This window comes from Pipistrellus kuhlii, unplaced genomic scaffold (assembly GCF_014108245.1).
Source record: "Pipistrellus kuhlii isolate mPipKuh1 unplaced genomic scaffold, mPipKuh1.p scaffold_m20_p_14, whole genome shotgun sequence".
In the NCBI taxonomy this organism is placed as follows: Eukaryota; Metazoa; Chordata; class Mammalia; order Chiroptera; family Vespertilionidae; genus Pipistrellus; species Pipistrellus kuhlii.
The window spans coordinates 27,862,916-27,885,372 of NW_023425449.1; the positions used below are offsets into that span (position 1 = coordinate 27,862,916).

The 22,457-nt window shown below is 43.9% G+C and overlaps 1 protein-coding gene across 1 annotated transcript in view; it reads left to right on the forward strand.

Annotated features, from left to right (window-relative positions):
• Positions 1-22,457, forward strand: part of CLVS1 (clavesin 1) — a 126,651-nt gene that overhangs the window by 97,615 nt on the left and 6,579 nt on the right. Inside the window, exons 4-5 of the mRNA XM_036437006.2 lie at positions 5,293-5,403; positions 6,280-6,515. Of these exons, the coding sequence (XP_036292899.1) occupies positions 5,293-5,403; positions 6,280-6,515 (347 nt within the window). The remainder of the gene's footprint in view (positions 1-5,292; positions 5,404-6,279; positions 6,516-22,457) is intronic.

Sequence of the window (22,457 nt, forward strand, 5' to 3'; positions counted from 1 at the left end):
TTCTTTCTTGAACATTCCATGTAAGACAGAAAAGATCATCCTTAGAAATGCTCCTCCCCTACTTTTAAAAACGGCTGCTCCCATTAATGGAGAGTTTTTGAAGTAGTCACAATAATCATACTTTACAATTTTTATTTTTAAGATAATGGTGGATTCACATGCAGTTTAAGAGATAATGCAGCGAGATCCCATAGAGCCTTTCATTGGTTTCCCCCACTGGTAACACCTGGCAAATCTAGGGAACAGCATCACAACCAGCATATTGATTGATATTAATGCAGAACATTTTAATCACCACAAGGATCCCCCATGTTATCCCTTTGTAGCTACACCCACTCCTTAATCCCAAGAAAACACTATTATCTAGTTCCTATCATTTTGTCATTTCAAGAATGTTATATGGTAAATGGAATCAGACGTAGAGACTTTTAGGGCTGGATTTTTCCATTTAGTCAAATTCTCTGGAGGTTCATTCAGATTGTTATGTGTGTGTCAGTAAATGTTCCTTTTAGGTGGTGAGTGGTGGGTATTCCATGGTATAACTGTACCAATTGGTTAACCATTCACTCGTTGAAGACATGTAGGTTAATTCCAGTTTGGGCTATTGTGAAAAACTCTGCTCTGTTTTCACCCAGGTCATAGTTTTTCTTTTCCACTCTTTCTCAGGGTATACATTTTTAATTTTGACAACATCTAATTTATAACTCTTTTATTTTCTATATTATGCTTTTGATGACATCTAAAGTCTTTTTGCGTAGTCTGACTTCCGAAAGGTTGTGGCCTATATTTTTTTCTAAGACATTTATAGCTTCATGTTTTACATTTAAGTTCATTATCCATTTGGAGTTAACTTCACATGAGGCGTGTGGCTGTCGGGTTCATCTTTTGACCTGTAGAAGAGCAATTATTCCTCCAGCTTTCTTCCCTCCATTGAAATACTTTCCACCTTATTAAAAAAAAAAAGCCAGTTGGGTATATTTGTGTGGATCTATTTCTTAATTCTCTATTCTGCTTCACTGACCTATGCATCTTTCCCTCCTCCAGTGCCACACAGTCTTGACTACTGTACCTGTATAAAGAGTCTTAAAATTGGATGGAATGATTCCTTCCACTTCATTCTTCTTTTCAAAATGTGTTAGCTATTCTAGGATCTATGTTTTCCATATAAATTTTAAAAGAATCCTATCAATGTCTAAAAAAAAAAATCTTAACTACTAGTAGCTTTTGCTAGGCACTGCATTAAACTTGTCTATCAATTTGAAGGGAATTGGCATATTTAGTATGTCGTCTTTTCTGAGTTACAATATAATATGCTTCTCCATTTATTGAAATCTTCTTTGATTTTTTCCTTCAGCATTGTGTAGTTTTCAGCATAAAAATTCTGCATATGTCTTATTAGATTTATGCTTAGATATTTAAATTTTTGAGCAATTTTAAATGGTTATATATTTTAAATTTTGATGTTTTTATGTTTATTGTTAATATATAGTAGTATGATTGAGTCTCTGTATGTTTCTCTGATGAACTATTTAGTTATAGGAGGGTTTTTGTTTGTTTATTTTAAATAGATTATTTGGGATTTTCTATGTTGATAATCAAGTTATCTGCAAATAGAGACCTATTTTTCCTACTTGTTTTTATCAAGAAAGGGTGTTAAATTTTATCAAATGCCTTTTCTGAAACAATTGATGATCATATGTTTTCCATATTTTAACCTGTTGTTATGATGGATCACCTGGGATTTGTTTTAACATACAGTTGCTAAGAACAAAACCAACAGTGTTACATTGTCATTGAATCAAGACTTACCATCTCTTTAAAAAATCTTTATTGTTCAAAGTATTACATATGTCCCCTTTTAAGGCTTGAGCTAGATCTGCTCCAGCTCCTAAGAAGTGCACCTCCCTGAGGGTGATGAGCCCTCTTAGGGACCTGGGGGACATTTGTGTGGCAGATGACTTCCCCTTTACCTGAAGTTTGCTAACATGATCAGGCTACATGACCAACACTGATGGATATTGCCCAGAAGAGGGTTGTGTCTGCTAATTTTTTTTCTCCTTCACCTTTCTCTTTGCATCACACACACACACCACCACCACCACCACCATCATCATCATCATCCTATATAAAAAAGAAGTAATATTCACATTGACCCTCACACCCTCACACGATGGCTGCCTATGACCAGGCCATCGGGGGGTTAGTGAGGAACGACCAAATGACTGAACAGCAGGCTGTGTGGGATGACCAGGCCAGCAAGCTTGGGGGGGGGGGGGGGAAGGCGGGGGGAGGCAGTTGGGGGCAACCAGGCTGGTTGGGGGAGCAGGGGAAAACTTGGGGGTGACCAGGCTGGCAGGGAGGGGGAAGTTGGGGGCAACCTGGCTGGCAGCAGGGGGCAATTAGGGGTGATCAGACTGGCACACAGGCAGTGAGGGGTGATCAGGCCAGCAGGGGGAGCAGTTAGGGGTGACCGGGCAGGCAGGCAGGTGAGAGTGATTAGGAGCCAGCGGTCCAGGATTGTGAGAGGGATGTCCAACTGCCGGTTTAGGCCTGACCGACAGTCAGACATCCCCCAAGGTTGTCCCAGATTGGAGAGGGTGTAGGCTGGGCTGAGAGGACCCCCACTCTGTGCACGAATTTTGTGCACTGGGCCTCTAGTTATTAATAATATGGTCAGACTCATTTGAGAATACCCAGAATATTTGCACATTGCCTTTATTGCACAGGAGGTCCTTCATTTGCATTTTATAGATGGGACTAGAAGAAAAATCATGTTTCTCCTCTGGCCTAAACCCAGAAGTCTGAAGCATACGATTTTATGTGAATTTATCTGCACATGGTAGCTGGCTGAAGGAGAGCAGTAAAAATGCACTGGGACTTCAAGCTGGCAGACGTGAAGTCAGAGCCACCCTGGAGAGAACTGGCAGGGTCTCAGGCCTGTGTTTTGTCTTTTACCAGTAACCTCCTCTGACACAAATAGAGGACAGTTCTGGCAGCTTTTGATGATGGAGATTCCATAGACTAAAGCTAAGGCTCTCTAGATATTTTTAAAAGATTAATATTTTCTTTTGAGATTTTACCTTTTGCCTCTAGAGTAGTATTTATAGAGTTTTCTTCCACTATCCTAACTGAGAAATGTGTAATATAACAGACTCTCAGCAGAAATAAAATTCTTCTTATTGGTCCTATTTAAAAGAAAAACACAGTAAAGCCCTGCTTTTACAGCTAAAACCTTTCCTCTCATTCTGCAGCCCCTCAGAACCCATGTTTAGTGGATGGAATAATGGATTATACTTCTGAATAACAAGTTGCAAAGGACCAAAAAGAGTAAGATTAGTGATTAACACTTACTGCCAAGGAAAAACTTGGGGGAATGTCTTTTTTTCCCCCCCAAAGAATTTTTAGATCCCAAACTGTTCCTAAAAGGGAAAAGACTGCCTTATTAAGAGCTTTTTCTATTTCTCAATTCAGATTTGGAATAATGAGAGATTATGACAAATGTCTAAATTAGTATAAATGATCTCTCCACCTTTACTTGGTGGCTTCATTAAGTTTTTTAAAATAAAAGAAACAGGGCAAAAAAATAAATACATTGCAAGAGGAAAGACCTTTAATTGAAATTAAAGTGTAACCTTCAAAATATCTAATTTCTTTGCTCTATGTAAAATGCCTACATAGAGGCAAAAATGCTTTTAAGTTTTTCAAATGTCAACCCTAAGCACAGTTGCACATATTTATTGAAAACTAGGTCTTGGTATAAAAAATGCCGAGAGTGCCTGTAGACTCAGAGGGTCCTGGAAAAAAAAAAGTTAATAACCTTTTTTTCATGTTACTAAAAATGACCCAGGCAAGGCATTTCAGACACCTGCAGGAAGCAGCGAGCTACCTGAACCCTCAGCTCAGAAAGCCAGGCCCCTTCTGCTTTCATCTCATCTTGCTAACCTTTGTAAAGACATTTGTTGCACTGAAATTGATCGCCAGCACACTTGGCAATTCAAATTGCATTAGATGTTTCTTCTTTCTAAATTCCATTAACCAAGACGAACGCCATGCAATCTGGGGAAGCCCCTCGGTGGGACCTCAGGTGCTGTGGGACTAGCTCGGACTTTGTGATCAAGGCTCCTTCTTCTGTGAATCTAATGAGCACTGACAGCAGCTTCTTGGCTTCTAAAACACACACCCGTGCTCGGATCTGGATTCCAAAATTGGAACCATTTAAAAAAACACGCTCTTAGTATTTCCGGGTACTTACAAAATGCGTTGTTCTCTTATCTTCCTTGTATACATGCATATAAGTACAACCAATGAACACAAAACTCTGGGGAGGGAGGGTATGTATGGAGGGGTGGGCAATGTTAAAATATGTACACAGATAATAATTTAATTTAAAAAAATGCGTTGTTCTGCAGAAATAGAGGAGCTCCAGTAGGAGAATTCACTAGCCCAGTGGTTGGCAAACTGTGACTTGCGAGCCACATACGGCTCTTTGACCCCTTGAGTGTGGCTCTTCCACAAAATACCACGGCCTGGGTGAGTCTATTTTGAAGAAGTGGCATTAGAAGAAGTTTAAGTTTAAAAAATTTGGCTCTCAAAAGAAATTTTAATCGTTATACTGTTGATATTTGGCTCTGTTGACTAATGAGTTTGCCAAACACTGCACTAGCCCATCAACAAGTATCTTTTCTCCGGGACCTATTGTCCCTGGATGAAGTGAGGACCTGCTCTGTAATCTGTGAAAAAGGTGCTGGTACCCTTGGTGTCTGTGGATTCAGAGGGCATTTGAAATTCTTTTCCAACCCCTTTCTACAGAACCTCACTCACCCACAAAGAACAGCCATTGTCATGGTGATTGGGGGAAGGGGGGTCTGGGCAGGGGAGGGGTGGAGCAGATGAGCAGAGAATGCGGGTAAGCAGGGAGATCTGTGCTTAGGGCTCCTGGAAACTGAAACGTGGGTTTCTTAAGGCCACAAAGCATTCTGGTTCTCTTCTAGCCAGCTGCACACGCTCCTGCTGTGTGGGTGGACACATAATTGTGACTTGGGAAAGGCAGGCCTGACACCCACATATGCTATTTAAGCTGTGGAGTCAAAGGGGTTGGGGAGTCAGGGCAAGGGGAACAGAAGGACATCTCAGCAGATACGAAGGGTGTGTTTCTGTCTTTCCCACCATTGGTGAGAGGTTCCGAGAGAAGACAAGGTTGTCCTCTAATTGTGGCCCTACTGGCCCGGGCCAACCTTAACCTGCAGCATGTGCTCCTCGCTCACTGAGTGTGTTTCTCTCTTTCCTCCCCAGGACAGCTTTCCCGCCCGCTTCGGAGGCGTCCATTTCGTCAACCAGCCCTGGTACATTCACGCCCTGTACACACTCATCAAGCCATTCCTTAAAGACAAGACCAGGAAGCGGGTAATGACAAGAAGCGCCCAATGCTGGGAATGTGGGGGAGGTGTGTGTGTGTGTGTGGGGGGGGACAATTACAGTGCCCCTGCTCTCCATATCTCTCTCTCTCTCTCTCTCTCTCTCTCTCTCTCTCTCTCTCTCTCTCTCTCTCTCTCTCTCTCTCCCCCCTTCTTATTTTTCTCTGTGGTTTTTCTGCGTTTCTGCAGTCCCTGAGCGTTTGAGCTGCAGCTGGAGTTTGCAAATGGCCTGGATTCAATCAATAATTTAGTAGAACTGGGTTATTTTCAGAGTCCCAGTGACAAACCAAAGGGAATTTTGAAGGCATGCAAATACCAGATGCCCATGCTGCTGCCAATGCTTGTGGGAGGTATGGGGTCAAGCAGCTTCCTGTTTATGGAATATTTTAATAGCCAACATTTAGGAAGAAGCCGCCCCTTGGTGTAGGCCTGGGAGTAATGGGAATACTGAGGGGTGGGGGTGCAGAGGGCAGAGAATGCACCAGGAGAGAGGAGAGAGCAGTGTGGAGGTGCCTATGCAGCATGGGGGGGGAGGGGGGGATGAGGCGGGGCGGGGAATCTGCACCACTACATTTATCAGCAGGATAATTAGGAGATCCCTGTATCCGTAAATTGGGGCCAGGGCCATATCCTACCCAAATTGTTCATAAACTTCCTTTTTAAGGACTGTGAGTGCAGCCCCTTTTCTGAGCAATAAATGAACATTTCATGAAGACAGCGTTCTAGACACAGAACTGAATGTCTCCTTAAGTACCCTGATCAGCAGCACCGCATCCGATGCGTCATCGCTCCGTTGTGTATCAGATGAAATACTCCGTCCATACGTTTTGGAGTTTTTCACGGCTCACTACTTTTTTCTTCCCAGATTTTCCTGCACGGGAACAATTTAAACAGCCTCCACCAGCTCATCCACCCGGAGTTCTTGCCCTCCGAATTCGGGGGAACCCTTCCTCCTTACGACATGGGAACCTGGGCCCGGACGTTACTCGGTCCCGACTACAGCGATGAGAACGACTACACGCACACGTCCTACAACGCGATGCACGTGAAGCACACTTCCTCCAACCTGGAGAGGGACTGCTCGCCCAAGCCGATGAAGAGGTAAGGCCTGGCTCCGTGGAGCCTCCGGTCCGAGCTCAGCAGGTGTCTTTGATTTGGGTCTATTGTGGGTTAAGTCATTTGGAGACCTTTCCGGGCACAGAACTTAAAAAAAGTAAATTGCGATACATTCTCCGCTGCTTTCATCAGAGTTGGAAGCAAATGGGACTTGGCTGGCCCGGAAACATAGCTGTCCCCTCGTGTTATAGAAACTGTTAGAGGCTAGGACCTCCCTCATGGCAGGATTACAGTCCTGGTCTCTAAGGAGCCTGCTGATGCCACTGACTGAAATGGTGGACCGCTGAGACACAGTGGATGGAAAGGCAGGCCGCTAGAGGATGTCCTCGTCACCCGTGCATTTGGAACCGTTTATTGAACATTTACTTAGCTGAAGGCACTGATTAGTCCCTGGGAGTACAGAGGTGAAGAAGACATCAAAAGAACAGAGTGGGCCTGGAGAAAACCCACTGAGCAAGACATTGGAGCTGAGATCTGAAGGAGGAACAGGCTTAAAAGGGGGAACAGGTGCGGGGGGGAGGGTTGGGGAGGGGTAAAAGGCTCCAAGCAAAAGGGACTCTCAGAGGCATGGAGGCACTAGAGCAGTGTTCTCAACCTTTCTAATGCCACGCCCCTTTAATACAGTTCCTCATGCTGTGGTGACCCTCAACCATTTTGCTACTGTTAATGAATCCTAATGTAAATATCTGTGTTTTCTGATGGTCTTAGGCGACCCTGCTTGCAGTTCTCAATCTGTGGGTCACCTAAGACCACAGGTTGAGAACCACTGCTGTAGAGCCTAAGACCATCGGAAAACACAGGTATTTACATTACAGTTCATTAACAGTAGCAAAATCACAGTTATGAAGTAGCCATGAAAATAGTTCTATGGTTGGGGGTCACCACAACATGAGGAACTCTGTTAAAGGCATTAGAAAGGTTGAGAAGCACTGCACTAGAGGGATGGGACACTTGACTAAGGCAGACAGGAATGCAAGGGTTGGGGGTGACAGTGCACGTGTTCTCAAGTGCCCGAGACTGTTCCATCCAGATGGTGAAGTGCATTGCATCTCTGCATACTGTGCCATGGAAGAGGTATTTTTAAATTGATGTACAAATAACATATGGGGGGTTTCTCATTGCAAAAAAAAAAAAAAAAAATGAAACCTTATATTTAAGGCTAAATTCCCCTTCAACCACTATCTTTAATCCAGATCCCTCTCCATAAGTAACCACTGTTATCAGGCTGGGGTACACCCTTCCATTCAATTGTCTAGGTAGTTCAGTGTATGAGTTTGCAGGGCTGCTGTGACAAAGTCCACAGACTAGGTGTCTGAAACAATGGAAATGTGTTTTCTCACAGTTCTGGAGTCTAGAAGTGCAAGATCAAGGTGTTGGCAGGGTTGTTGTCTTCTGAGGCCTCTCTCCTTGGCTTATATTATAGATGATCCTGTTCTCCCCGTGTCTTTACATAGTCTTACCTCTTTTTATATGGACACCAATCCTATTGAATTAGGGCCCACGTCACTTGATCTTAACTATCTGTTAAAAGATTCTGTATCCAAACAGAGAGAATTGGAGGTTTTGGGTGTTACAACTTCAACATACAAATTTTGGGTGGACACACTGTACCCTGTAGCATCTTGTTATGTAATGTCTGTGTTAGTAAATTTAGTCAGAGTTCCCGTTTTCAATACTGCGTAGCATTCCAGAATATGAATAGATCAGACTAGCCATTTCCTTTTGATGGGCATTATAGGGTGACTCAGTGACTGTCTTTGATATGCCTCCTCATCCTCATAGGAAAGTCCCTCTGAATTTGGGTAGACTCTGAATTTGGAAGTTGCAGGGGCAAAGGGTGTGCACATTTTCTTCTTCTTTTTTTTTTTTTCTTTCATTTTCTAGCTGTATGATGACACCATTCATAGAGTCAAAACATTCAATTCTTGTAAATACCAGGAAGGTTGGGTTAATTTTTGTTGTAGCCTCACCATGGACAAAGTTGGGCTGAATATATATAATCGTTCTTTCTCTTCCTTATTTATTAAACTTATCAGAGATCCAGAGAATCATTTATAGAGAAAGGGGCCTAAAACCCCCCAAGTTGTGTCTCCACTGGCTCAAGTAAAGCATGGCCCCAATTCTCAGGTCCACCCTATCCCACCCTATGTGGTCAGTGATTGGAGGTGCCAGCACTTTGGGGTCTGGTCCACAGGTGCCCTGGTGGGACTTCTGGTTGGTTCTTTTGACCAAGCGCTTTCATCCTTATGCTCTCTCAATATCCCTCATGGATCCTACAGAGAAGTGAGGTGTCATAAAGACATTGTGAGCCATCTGATTTTGGGGGTGCGGATGGAGAAGGTAGGGGAAAGCCTAGACTAAGTTCAGAATTCTGAGCCAGAAAGAAATGTTAAGTCACGTTGCCCCATTCTGGTCCCTGCCTGGGTAGTAAATGTCCGTTTAACTGTTTTCAGCTGCCAATAGGATGGGCCATGACTTTAGTGATCTTTCCGCCTGAAACCCTCTTTTTACAGGGCGCACGTATGCATTTGCTGGGTAACTGCTCATTTCCGGCAGGAGTCATGCATCATCATGAAGTGCAAGCCATACAGAAAGCATGAGGGGTGGCTGTGTGGGAACAGGAGGACCTTGTCTTCCACACAGTCAGGGCATAAAGGGTCTGTATGACCGTGTGGCATGGGAACAGAAGTCCTGGTTAGAAGTCAGTCTTAAATAAAATTACAAAATGCATCTTTTCTGAACGAATGACCCAGTCTCAGCTGCCCCCTCATTGTCATGTGACTGGTTTTCAGGGAGGGAAAAAGGAAGTTCTTACTTTTGGGGTGTTGTTCTTACTCAGCAGCTAAGGCCTGAGATGTTGCTTCTGGAAGCAAACACCTCCTGGGTAAGTCATAAAATGCCCAATGTTGTATGCAGGCTGTTGGACAGGAATTGGTTAACGTTTCTTAAAGGACAAAGAAACATAGCTGCTCAGCTTCATCGCCGCCTGAGAATCTTGCTGAGACACAGCTTTCTCTCCTGCGGCAGAGACGCAGGGGCCCTCTCCCTAGGATCTAGCTATGCACTGTTGGCATGAGAGGAAATTCTACACAATGGATTTGGTCCCTGAGAAAATGAACAGGGCTGAAAAAGAAAACAAAACAAAAAAACCCACACGTGCAGGGCATGTTTCCTCTTTCTGATACAGAATGACATGGCAGATTCTGAGATAAAGTGTTTGGAGCTCCGGGCAAAGGGGAAGTAAGATTGGATTAGAGGGAAAGGGACAGATGTGGCTGAGTGGCTTGGGTGCAGGTTCCAGTTCAAACAGTTCCATTACTTCACCGGGTCTGTTCTGAGAAAGATTCCTGTTTGCCCAAGCGCCACGGTCAGTGGCAAGCACTTGAGAAGGGAGGTGTAGTCCAGGCCAGAGAAACAAAAAACAAGGAACCTTTCTGCCTCGTGAGCAGGTTGCTGTTGGTAAACAAGCATTTTGCTGGATTCCAGTAAAGCCGATGCTGTGTATGCCTACTCACCTTCTAGCCGGCATCCAGCCTCTCTTATATGCTTTCATGACCGGAGCGTGTGCTAAAAACCTCTTTGCTGTGTCCGTCTTGAAAAACAGGGTGCTGCTTGCATTCAGAATGATGGCTTCTTTTCAGATGTAGGCAAACCCTTGTTGTAGATAGCATTTGGGCTTACCGTGTCCACGCTGTAGTGTTGGAGCTTTTATGCCAAGGCCACAAGTAAGTGCGCTGAGCTTGAGCTTCCAGCATCTCCCTGGAAACCCCTGTGTTCCTGTGACGCCTGCGATCCGCCTGAGAGCCCTGCTTCACTTTGCCCCACTGCTCAGCCGGGCCTCTGAGGTGCATCACACATCACCACACCCTCACCCCACCTGCTGGCTGATGCTTCCTGACTCGGACATGGTGGTTACCCTGTTCTCTTCCTCTCTGTTTATCTTTATTCCTCAATTTTGTTACATGCGCGGGTTCTTGCCATTTTCTTCTACTGATTGATTATATATATATATATATATAATCTTTATTGTTCAGATTATTACAGGTGTTCCTCTTCTCCCCCCCATAGCTCCCCTCTACCTGATACCCACCCCACCCCATGCCCTTACCCCTGCCACGGTCTTCACCCACAGGTGTAAGGTTTTTGTCCTCTACTGATTGCTTTAGCTCTGTAACCTTGGGCAAGTCATTAACCCCACCACATCTTGGCTTCCTCAGTTATTAAGTGGATATAACCTCAGGGGACCAGTGTTAGAGGGGAATGACAGAGGCGTGAATAAGTACTCAGGAAGCACTGAAAAGCAGCTCAATAAGGAGTGCTTCCTTCCCCAAGGTTGTACATGAGGGTTTCCATTGTGTTGGTTTTGATTTCATTCCCAATGGAAGTTTCTACTAAACAGTGAAAAGTCCCGAGCCCCCGACAGAGATGCAGTCAATGACTGGGCTTGGTTCCCTGGAAAGGAGCTGCCTTGAATTCCTGGTTAGAAGTCAGACTCACACTCCTGGCCGGGTTGACTCAGTGGCTAGAGCACAGTCCTGCAAACTGAAGGGTCCCCGGTTTGACTCCAGTCAAGGGCACATGCTTCTGGTTGCAGATTTAGTCCCAGGCCCCGTCAGGTGTGTGCAGAAGACAACTGATAGATGTGTCTCTCTCACATCAATGTTTCCCTCTCTGTTGCTCCCTTTCCCTTCCACTCTCTCTAAAAATCAATGGAAAGATATTCCCAGGTGAGGATTAACAAACACCCCCCCCCCCCAAAAAAAAATTATTTTTTAATTAAAAAAAAAACGGTAAGACTTACATTGGCCAATGCCATTCTGTGCTGCATTGGGCCAGGATCTTTGGAACCCTGCACCCAGGGTGTGGCCAGGAAGAGTAGGTGCAGGACACAGAAGGCAAAGCCAAGGAGAAGGAGGAATCCAAGACACAGGCCCCTTGCCTCTCTTCCTTCTTGTCTCTCAAGCGGCCTCCTCTTCACCACCCTGTTCCGGCCTCAGCCAGATCGGCCCCTTTTTGCCAGGCCTCCTCTGTCACATCTTTGTCCTGATTCATTTGCTTCCCACTTTCCACAGCTTTCCATTTGCTTCCACATGGTCACCGCAAACCCCTTCTCCCCAGCTCTGGAAACAGGTGTTTCCTAGACTTGTTTTGAGGATTTTTGAAAACTGAGCTTTTCAGGTTTTGAGAATTTTTAAAAAATAAATATTTTAAAAATAGATTATTATCCCTATGTTATATAGACAAAGTGGCTGGGGCACACAGAAGTTAAATGATTTACCCATAACTAGCAGGTGGCAAAATATTGTAAATTTGTTTTCTTTATTCCAGTTCAAATTCTTTCTCCTGTATCACATCTGTTATCATGCTGTTTGTGCCTCCCTACTCACCTTCCTCCTCCCTCCCTCCCTTTCTCCCTTCTTCCCTCCCTCCCTTCTTTCCTCCCTTTTTTCCTGCCTTCCTTCCACAGGACTTATTGAGCACCTTCTTGGGTATTGCACTTGCTTAGCTTTCTTGGATGAAGTCCATTCCCATTCCTGCCAGCCTCAATTCTACTCAGTCTTTTCTACTCAGTTGAAAAGCAAATTTCTTATCACCCTGTCCTTGCGATGTGCTGTTCCTAAACCCCATCTAGGCAGGGAAGGTACAGACCCTCAGGAAGAAAACTGATATTCAGGCTAACCTAGTAATATCAGAGAAGATCCATTAACACATTATAATTGAGATCCATTAATGAACTGTCATTTGACCCCCCAAAATAGGCACATAAATGGTCATTTTCATGGAGAACACCAGCCATCCTTTGCCAGTGCCCATGGAATGGGTCATCTTCATTGTCTTGGTTGTTGGCAGCTTCTGGTGTTTTTCTACCTGTTTTCAAACATCACATTCTAGTTCTACCGAAGCCACTCCACTGAAGTTGTGCACCACCACTTCAAAGGGAGGAGAATTATGAAGAACCATTAGAATGCTCCAGAATGGACTGACAGCTCTTTGTGCCAGTCTACTTCCAATGAAATACAACTCTATCCAAAGCAGGAGGTGCAAGCACCTGCAGTCAGTTGCTGTGCTATTTTAAGTTCTGATTGGCAACAAAAATACCTCTCCAGAAATACCTGCATGTTGAAAACTCGTACTTTTTCACACTTCTTCTGACCGTATCAAAACTCCTGAATCACATCAAAATAAGTATAGCAGTGTGTCCCATTCTTCAGAACTTTGCAGACCCACATACACAGAGAATGTGGAGTGAGTCCAAGGCTAGTTTACTGGTTCAGTATAGATTAGGCCATTAGACCTCCCTCTGACACCCTGTGTTCCTATGAAGGATTTGGGCACCACCTACTAGTTAGGATCTTGAATTCTCTCACACTTCAGGTGCACTAGGGCCACTGTTTAAGGGAATTCTTTGGTAAATTGCTCAGTAAAATCAAGAATACTTTCAGCCGAAACCGGTTTGGCTCAGTGGATAGAGTGTCGGCCTGCGGACTGAAAGGTCCCAGGTTCGATTCCGGTCAAGGGCATGTACCTTAGTTGCGGGCACATCCCCAGTAGGAGGTGTGCAAGAGGCAGCTGATCGATGATTCTCTCTCATCGATGTTACTAACTCTCTATCCCTCTCCTTTCCTCTGTGTAAAAAAATCAATAAAATATATTTTTTAAAAAGAATACTTTCATCATGTAATTAATCTCCTGCTCCATGGCTATTTTTAAAAAAATCTTTATTATTGAGAGTATTACAGACATCCTCTTTCCCCTCCCCATTCCTCCCTCCAACTGGTTCCTGCCCCACCCCAGGACTTCACCATCCTACTATCTGTGTCCATAGATAATCTTTTCCTACCCACCATCCCCTTCCCTCTGAGATTCACTGTCAGTCTGTTCCATGCTTCAATGCCTCTGATTGTTTTATTCACCAGTTTATTTTGTTCATTAGATTCTTTGTTCATTTATTTTGATTTTTAGACTTGATTGTTGATAGATATATATTTGTTGCCATTTTATTGTTTATATATTTTTATTTCTTGAAGTTCTCCTTCTCTTCCTCCTCCTCATTTAATAATACCCTTCAATATTTCATGTAATACTGGTTTGGTGGTAATGAACTCCTTTTTTTCTTGTTTGTGAAGCTCTTCATCTGACCATCAATTCTAAATGAGAGCTTTGCTAGAGTAAACTTGGTTGTAGGTCCTTGCTATTCATTGTTTTGAATATTTCTTGCCACTCCCTTCTGGCCTGCAAAGTTTCTGTTGAGAAATCAGCTGACAATCGTATAGGCATTCCCCTATAGGTAACTAACTTCTTTCCCTTTCTGCTTTTAAGATTCTCTCTTTGTCTTTAACCCTTGGCATTTTAATTATGAAGTGTCTTGGTGTGGGGCATTTTTGGGTTCCTCTAGTTGGGACTCTCTGCACTTGTAAGTCTACTTTTTTTCACCATGTATGGGAAGTTTTCTGTCATTATTTCTTCAAATAGGTTTTCAATATCTTCTCTCTTATCTCCTTTTGGCACCCCCATAATGCAAATGTTGGTACACCTGAAGTTATCTCAGAGGCTCCTTACACTATCTTCATATTTTTTTATTCATTTTTCTTTTTGCTCTTCTGATTGGGTGTTTTTTGCTTTCTCATATTCCAAATCATTGATTTAATCCTCAGAATCCTCTACCATTGAATCCCTGTAAATTGTTCTTTATTTCAGTTAGCGTATGCTTAATTTCTGACTGGTCCTTTTTCTTGTCTCTCACTAGGATCCTTGAAAGTCTCACGAAGATCCTTGAGTAATAACCTTATAACCATGGTTTTAAACTTTGTATCCAGTAGTTTTCTTGCTTTCATTTCATTTGTGACATGTTTCTTTGTCTCTGCATTTTGGTTGCTTCCCTGTGTTTGTTTCTATGTATTACGTAGAGCTGCTATGTCTCCCGAACTTGGTATAGTGGCCTTGTATAGTAGGTGTCCAATAGGGCCTAGTGGTTCAACCTCCTCAGTCACCTGAGCTGTACACTAGATGCACCCCTGTGTGGGCTCTGTGCACAGTTTTGCAGTTGAACCTTGATTGCTGTTGGCATCTCTGGGAGGAGTTGACCTCCAGGCCAGTTGGCTGTGAGGACCAGCTGTATAACTGCAGTGGGAAAGCTGCTATGCAGGAGGCAAAACCCAGCTGTGAAGCAAGGCAGGATGGTACTGGTGCTGGGTGTTGGGCCTTTTATTAATAGGTTTGGGGCATGCTGTTACCAGCTGCAGCTTGTTTGAGAGACTTTAGAAAAGTCTGAAGCCTAAGCCAGGCCATTAATATGGAAAAGCTGCTGCAAACAGCTTGGGCAGGGCTACAAATTGGATGGGGGTGGAGTCTTAGGGAATCGCTAGAGCGGAGCCAGTGTGGGCCTCGCTGATATGGCTGCTAGTCAGCCCTGCTAGACTGGAGGTCCCGGCACTGGCACAGTGACCCTGGCCACTCCCGTCTGGGAGAAAGCTGCCCTTGAGTTCCTGTCCTGATGCCAGACAATCCAGTCGCCCTTGTACGTGTTTGGGTCCCTCAGCACGCCCAGCGCTGGAGCTCAGAGGAAGACAGACTGAGTAAGTTTGTGCGCCGGCCTTTACACCTGGGATTCCAGCAGCCTCTTTGTCTCTCAGACACAATCCCTACTGGTTTTTATGGCCCAAAGTTACAAGGTCTTCTCTTCCCAGCTCTGGGACCCTGGGCTGGGGGGCTGGTGTGGGCTGGGATTCCTTGCTCCTCACGGGTGGTCTCTACAGTGTGGGTGCCAGACCAGCCTGTCCTCCCCTCCTCCCAGTCTCAGTGTGCTTTCTTCTTTTCCTCTCTAGTTTTAGGACTTACATTTCAGGAGGTTCTGAGTGGTAGTTGTTTGTATTTTAATTGTAGTTTTGGTGTGGTTGTGGGAGGCGGCAAGTACCGGCATATCTACATTTATCTACACTGCCATTTTGATTCCTCCTCCACAGCTGTTTTTTCGTTTGTGGTCTTTTCCTTGGTTTTCTGCAAGTGGGCAGACATGGGCTGTCTCTGTTCTCAGACAAGGCAGTGTTGGTGGTTCATGTTCACACTCAGGAGGTGTTAGTAAGATAAGGTGACCAGACGTCCCGCTTTTGGCAGGACAGTCCCAATTTTTAACAATTTGTCCTGCGTCCCGCGGCGTTTTTAAAAAAAGTCCCTATTTTTGGAAAGAAGGCACAACAAGCTTGGGAACGGTGGGAGAACGGGAAGGGAATAATAGAGTTTTCGGCGGCCATGTGGCTATTTAGCCAGGATATGAGTTTTAAATTATTTTTGTTAATTTTATAATGTTAAACTTTAATAATAACAAATAATTGTTGAGAACTGATTATCGAGAACTGCTTATCAAAGTTCACATTGTTGATCAGTTGTTAGAATTCGACCACCATTGTTTGGACTTAACGAACAATGGCATTTTTGGGGATTGGCAGCGACGAAAACATTTTGTAACTGTCTCTCAGGCGATACACATCTTACTGCGGGCTAGTAAGCTAGTTAAACAAGTGATGTCATTACAAATGAGCTATTCAGATAATTTAGGTAAGTTATTTATTTCATAAATACATAAATTTTCTTGAATTTAGCAGACAGTCCTTATATTATTTATATTTTATAGTGGCAGCAAAAAGTCTAGTGCCAGCCTTGAAAATGACACGACTATATATAATTTTTTATATTTTTAAATTGTACTTAGGTTGAAATTTAAAAAAATATATTACAATACTATTTTTGCATTCTATACAAATTTTTGTTGCTCCATATAGATCAAATTTTTAATCAAGAACTGTCCCCCCACCCTCCCGGTCAATGGTGTCCCATTTTACCAATATTAAAATCTTGTCACCTTATAGTAAGATGAGAAACACTTCCCATTTAAATAATTTCTCCTTCAGAGAACTCCAAGCACTTTATTACATCTTGAAAAAAATATTTTGTTTTTGAAAAGATATATATTTTTTTAATTTCGGCCAGAGGGAAGGAGAGGAAGAGAGAGAAACATCAGTGATGAGAGAGAATCATTGATCAGCTGTCTCCTCACACCCCACTCTGAGCACAGAATCCTGACCTTCTGCTTCGTAGGTTGATGCTCAACCACTGAGCCACGCCAGCCAGGCCCTTTGTTACAGCTGATAGCCCTCACAGCCTTGTGGAGAAGGTGGTAATAGTCTCTCAGTTTACAGATGCAAAACTGAGAATTAATATGACAGGAATATAGTCTCATAAAGGCCAATAAACTCCTGTGTAAATAATTAAACGAAATGTCCAGTTGCAGCTGCCAGTGGAAACGCTGGCCTTTCTTTGGCTCCCTTCCCCAATTCCTTCCTCCTCACGTCCAAGTTCCTGGACCGTTTGTCTCTGGCAGCCAAGCTCAGTCCTCAATGAGGCCTAATCTGCTCACTCCACACTAATCAGCGTCCCATGTTGCCTGACTGCGGTTTTGTGGAGGGGTTCCCAGGTATTTGGCTGAATGTTATACGTTTAAAAGAAAGGATCTTGAAGTATCATGAAATACCCTATCTCTCTACAACAGCATTGTTTTTTACTTCTTCCCGGAAAAGCATAAAAATACTAAAAAGGACAAAAGTTGTCAAGACTCGGAAAGTCCTTCCTGAAGTTGGTATGTGCCCAATACAGTTAGTTTCAGCAGCCAAATTTACCTTTTAAAAACATGTTTCACTTCCAATGTTTCTACTAGTAAAATGTTGGATTCAAAGCTGCCAAGGGCTGCTTCACTCTTTTCCTGTGTCATTGCCAAAGTCTTTTTAGAAGTTTTGTGCCATTCCACAAAGCCACGCCGATGGCTGACCTTGGGGAAAAGAGCCGGGGCTGTGGAATGCTACCTGATGAAGTAATGGGGCTGATCTCCGGGACCTGATTCAATGGGGTCTCATTGAATCACTCTGAAACTCCTCACAGCTCTCCTCTTTCTTCTTCGATCACTCCCGTGGAATGCCTGGGGTTGAAGGGCAGAGTTCTTGTGCTCTGATTTGGAGTCCACACAGCTCAAGCCAGGCAAGGGCAATTCATTAGTAAGAAGAACACATGGCGATAGCTGTTGAGATAAATAACTTTTTGAAAATAAACCTCTGGCTGAGAGCAGAACTCCTAGGTGGTGGGAATGGCACCAGGTATCTGACCAGTGGGATCCGACCAAACCTGGGTTCAGCAACCTTAATACTTGGGTTCTGGGTAGGAAAGAATTCAGAGCAAGAGCCCATACTGTAAGACAATGCTTCCCAAACTTTTGACATAAGTGTACCCCTTCTATAATTTTCGTAACGCTGAGTACCCCTCGTACTCATGAGAACGTAGAATTAGGCGCAGCTAAGCACGGTGCAGTGCATATCCCCACCAAACTCCGGTGCAACTCGTACCCCCACCAAACTCTTCTCGTACCCCTGGGGGTATGCGTACCACACTTTGGGAAACACTGTGTAAGAGAACATTTACTTATAAAATTACAGAGGTAGAAAAAAAAATCCTAAAAATAATGGGCTTAGGAAATAAGTTAGAGGTAAAAAAAAAAAAAAAAAAAAAAAAAAAAGGGCCCTTGGATCTTGGGAGTGAGGAAGCTAATGACAAGGTGCCTCAGGAGGAGGAGGGAAAAAGGGAGGGGAAAGGAAAGACAGGGAGCTTGGTCCTCCATCCTAACAAAGGGTTTAAAGGCAGAGATTTTAGGGGAGGCCCCAGGGAAAGATTTTAATAGAATATTCAGTAGTTTTCCAGGTGTGTTCATTTAAGGTTGTGGTCTCTACTGATTGATTGGTAGGCACCAGGGCAAGGGGCTCATTATTCCATGCAGCTGGTCATGACATCAGCAGTGGCTGGTTTTGCTGCTTCTCTGGGCCCGGAGCTGGAATACAACTGAAGCCTAGATGTTATCTCTGTGGAGGAAAGGTCAGAGGGTCCAAAATTCAGTAATGAGGGATAAGCTAGAGGGGGAAAAGTTACCCTGGGGGTAAGGTCCCACTCACCAACTGATGATTGTCCATTGCTAGGCACCTGGGACTTTCCATCCTGGTGACCTTTCTATACCTGGCCCATTGTCCTTGCTCTGCTCAAGTCTAACTGCCTACAGCACAGTTATTCTGCAGAATGTACTCACTCATGGTGAATGTTTTCCTTTTTCACCTGTTCTCCCTGGAATGTACTTGTCTTTGGAATCAGGAAAAATTAGTCTGTGGCTACAGATCTTTGATATGAAGTGGGGAACATTAAAAAGTTTGGAGGGAAAGGGAGAAGGTAGAAAGGGAGAAAGAAAAGCCGGCAGGGAGAGAGGAATGTGGCAGAGGGAGGGAGAAAGGGAGAATGAGACCATAGCTGGAAAACAAAATGTGGCTGTCAGGCTAGAATGAAGCCTTTGTTAGAGGAGTCTGCTACACCACTGAGATAATGATGGCTGAATCGCTCAAATCACTCCCCTGCCTGCCCTTGGGGTTAAGTTGGCTTTCAGTGTTGGAAAGGGGACCCAAGAGGAAAGTCAAAATGTTTATTTTAGCCAAAGTGTTAAGCTTCTTGTGAGAAGGCCAAGTCCCTGAATGGGGAGATTACCACCAAGAGGGGGAGCTGGACCCCAGGCCAGGGCTCCTCCTGGTTAATACCTGAACTGCACAGGTCCTGAGCGCTCCGTTTACAAGGGGTGGAGACATTTTTATCAGCCAGCAGTTGATCAATCCTTCCTGAGAGCACTTTGGCTCAGCTAAATGGACTGAGGGCAAGATTTAAGGGAGTTTTTCTTGGCTTCATTTATTTGTACTAGATTTTTTTTTTTTTAAGCAGTATTTGCTTTATAGTTTCCCAGTGAATTTCAAATACTTCATAATATAGGGTTACTTACTCAAAATGCTCATTGTGTGACCAGGTTAATGGAATTATGCCCTGCTGAAAGTAGAGGCCATAATAATCTTCTCTGTCAGGGAAAAAATGGACAGGAAAGTTATGTTCAGTTCCGCACACTCAGTTCCTCAGAATTGTTTGATTGTTCCCGCCATCAACCAAGACATCCCAGTGTATTGGCTAGGACAGCGGGCATTCTGCGCCTGCTGTCAGTACAGAGCATTGAGAGAAATCCCATAGATCCAATCTGAGGCACCAGGGAGTCATCTGAACTGGGCCTGTGAATGAGGTCATTGTGTGAATGATAGCTTTTCCCTTCCTTCCTTTCTTTCTAGAGCTAATGTCTCCCTTCCCTCCAAAACCCTCTCCTCTGGGTACTATCAGAGTAGTGACACGTATTTGTGAGTCTATGGGCAATTATTTCACAAAAGAATGTTTCTCAACATTTGCTCACAGTCCCTGAAATACAGCAGGAAACATTCACCAATACTCCTGTCATGAGTGAATGTAAAAAGATGACTGTGTGAAGATTCAATATTTGAACATTTGTTGTGGGATTGTTGTTGTTGTTTTTTCATAATGACCCTGAAAATAGGGGCAGAGGATGTTTGGAAACAAATCCAATGCTCATTAAAACCACAAATTTCAAGGTTCAAAAGAATGGAGATAAGGTGGAGATGTGAAAACAAAATTTAAAGGATGAAATTTAATACTCAACCAAGCACCTTCAAGATGGGAGAGAAATGGCCAGACAGCAGCATGCGGAAAGATAGCTAAATTTTCCCTCAGCTGTGTTAGATGAGTGCCAGAAAGGCTCAATGCAATTCTAGGTGTATTTTCTATGCTTCAACAGAAGCATACAAAAGGGGCGAAAAAGAAAGCAATAATTTTATCTATTTTGAGCTGATACCCTGTGGGCAACCAATTGATAGAGATGTCAGAGAGTGGCAGAGTGGTGAGCTTTAGAAACTTGGGCAAGAGTCCTGGCCCTTGTGACTCAGTAGGTGGGGCATCATCCCATGCACTGAGGGGTGAGTGATTCGATTCCCAGTCAGGGATATGCTTGGGTTTTCAGACCTGCAGCTGACCGATGTCCCACTCTCACATCCATATTTGTTTCTCTCTTTCCCCTCCCTTTCTCTTTAAGAATCAATTTTAAAAAATTAAAGCCTTAAGAGAAGAAACCTGGGCACTAGAGGAATCTGGTTAGCCTTGGTGAGGGAGAGGAGAGGGCTGAAGGGCACTAGGTACATACATAAAGGGCTGTTATGTGGACCAGATAGAATACATGTACCCAGATCAAACCTGGATTCAGAACACTCAGTACTTGGGTTCTTGCTGGGAAATAATTTAGAGCAAGACCCAAATGGTAAGAGAACATTCATTGGGTAAATTACAGAGGTAGAAAAAGTAATCCCTAGAAGAAATGGGCTTAGGAAACAAGTTATGGAGGTAGGGGAAGGGCCCTTGGAGCTTGGGAGTAGGGAAGTTAGTGGTAATGTGCCTGGGTACGGAGGAGAAGAGGGGAAAGGGGAAGGGACAGGCATGCGCCCTGGAAGGAGAGTGCAGTGGGTCCTCCATCCTAAGGGCAGAGATTTTAGGGGAGGCCCCAGGAAAGATCTTAATAGAATATTCAGTAGTTTTCCAGGTGTGTCTATTCAGGGTTGTGGTCTCCACTGATTGATTGGCTAGCACCAGGGCAGGGGGGTCATTATTCCATGCAGCTGGTGCTGACATCAGCGGTGGCTGGTTTTGTTGCTTATCTGGGCCTGGAACTGAAATACAACTGAGACCTAGATGTGATCTCTAGGGAGGGAAGGTCAGGGGGCCCAAAACTCATGACCAGGCTTATGCTAGGGGAGGAAAAGCCACCCTGGGGGCAAGGTTCCACCCTACAACTGATTGTCCATTGCTAGGCCCCCAGGGCTTTCCATCCTGATTACCTTCTGTACCTGGCCATTGTCCTTGGTCTGCTCATGTTTGTCTGTCTAAGGCAAGTTCAATGTAAGGAAGAATCTTCTAGCAGAGATGTCCCTCTAGGAGTTGGAGGAGTGTGTTTCTCACCTTGGATATATTAAAAGGCTGCAAGACCCCTTCGTGGATAGTTTGTTGTTACTCTAAAAGTCCCTCTTAACCCTGTGGCTGTGATTCACTTGCCATGTTGTAAAATAAAGCCACCTAGCACGAAAGAAGAGAAAAACAGTGTAAATTCTCTAAAGTGGAATGGCCATCAATCTCACGTTCACCATGGCCTGTGGGGAAAGGAGCTAGGCAGCTGTCCGCGGTGCTGGAGGGAGTGCTCTGGTTTTCTTTATGCTTGTTTGGGCATGTTTTAATGTCCTCTGGATGTTTGGCTTTTCTGCTCCTTATATGTCTATTAACACCCTCCCAAACTCCCACCCACATCAGAGCTTTATAGCAGAGAGAAATGCACAGAAAATATATACCGCTACCCGTGGCTTCCTCTTCCCTGTCCCAGGAAAACATGAACCCATTTTATTTCCAAAGGTTCGGCTTCATACTTAAAGTGTAGACTGTTTAACTGGATTGTTTTTTAGAGTAGAAACTAATTGTTTTTATTTTATTATTTATTTTTATTGTTTGAAGCATTACAAATAGTAGTACATGTCTCCTTTTTATCCCCTTGATCTCCCCCAACCTCCCCTATCTGCCTCCCCCCCCCCCCATATGTCACCTGCCCTCCCGCCCGCCCCCCATGTCTTGTATTCATTGGTCATGTGGTTATGCTTATATGCATGTATACAAGTCTTCGGATGATCTCTTACAGCACTCTCCTCCCCCCAAAAAACCATTGTTTTAGGACAATTGTATGGATTTGCTTTCTATTTTATGCTTTCTACAGCACATGCATATCCTGAATGGAGATAAGAATATTATACCTTTCAGCTAAAAGCTTTGCAGGCTTAGATATACCCTGGAGTGGTATGATGGTGATAAACCGACTGTCCTTGATCCTCACTATTTTTGCTGCTTTTCTTATGCTACCTGATCTTTTGTTGTTGTTGTTCCTTAGTTTTTCCCCCAACATGGAGACAATAGCACCACTTCTTAAGG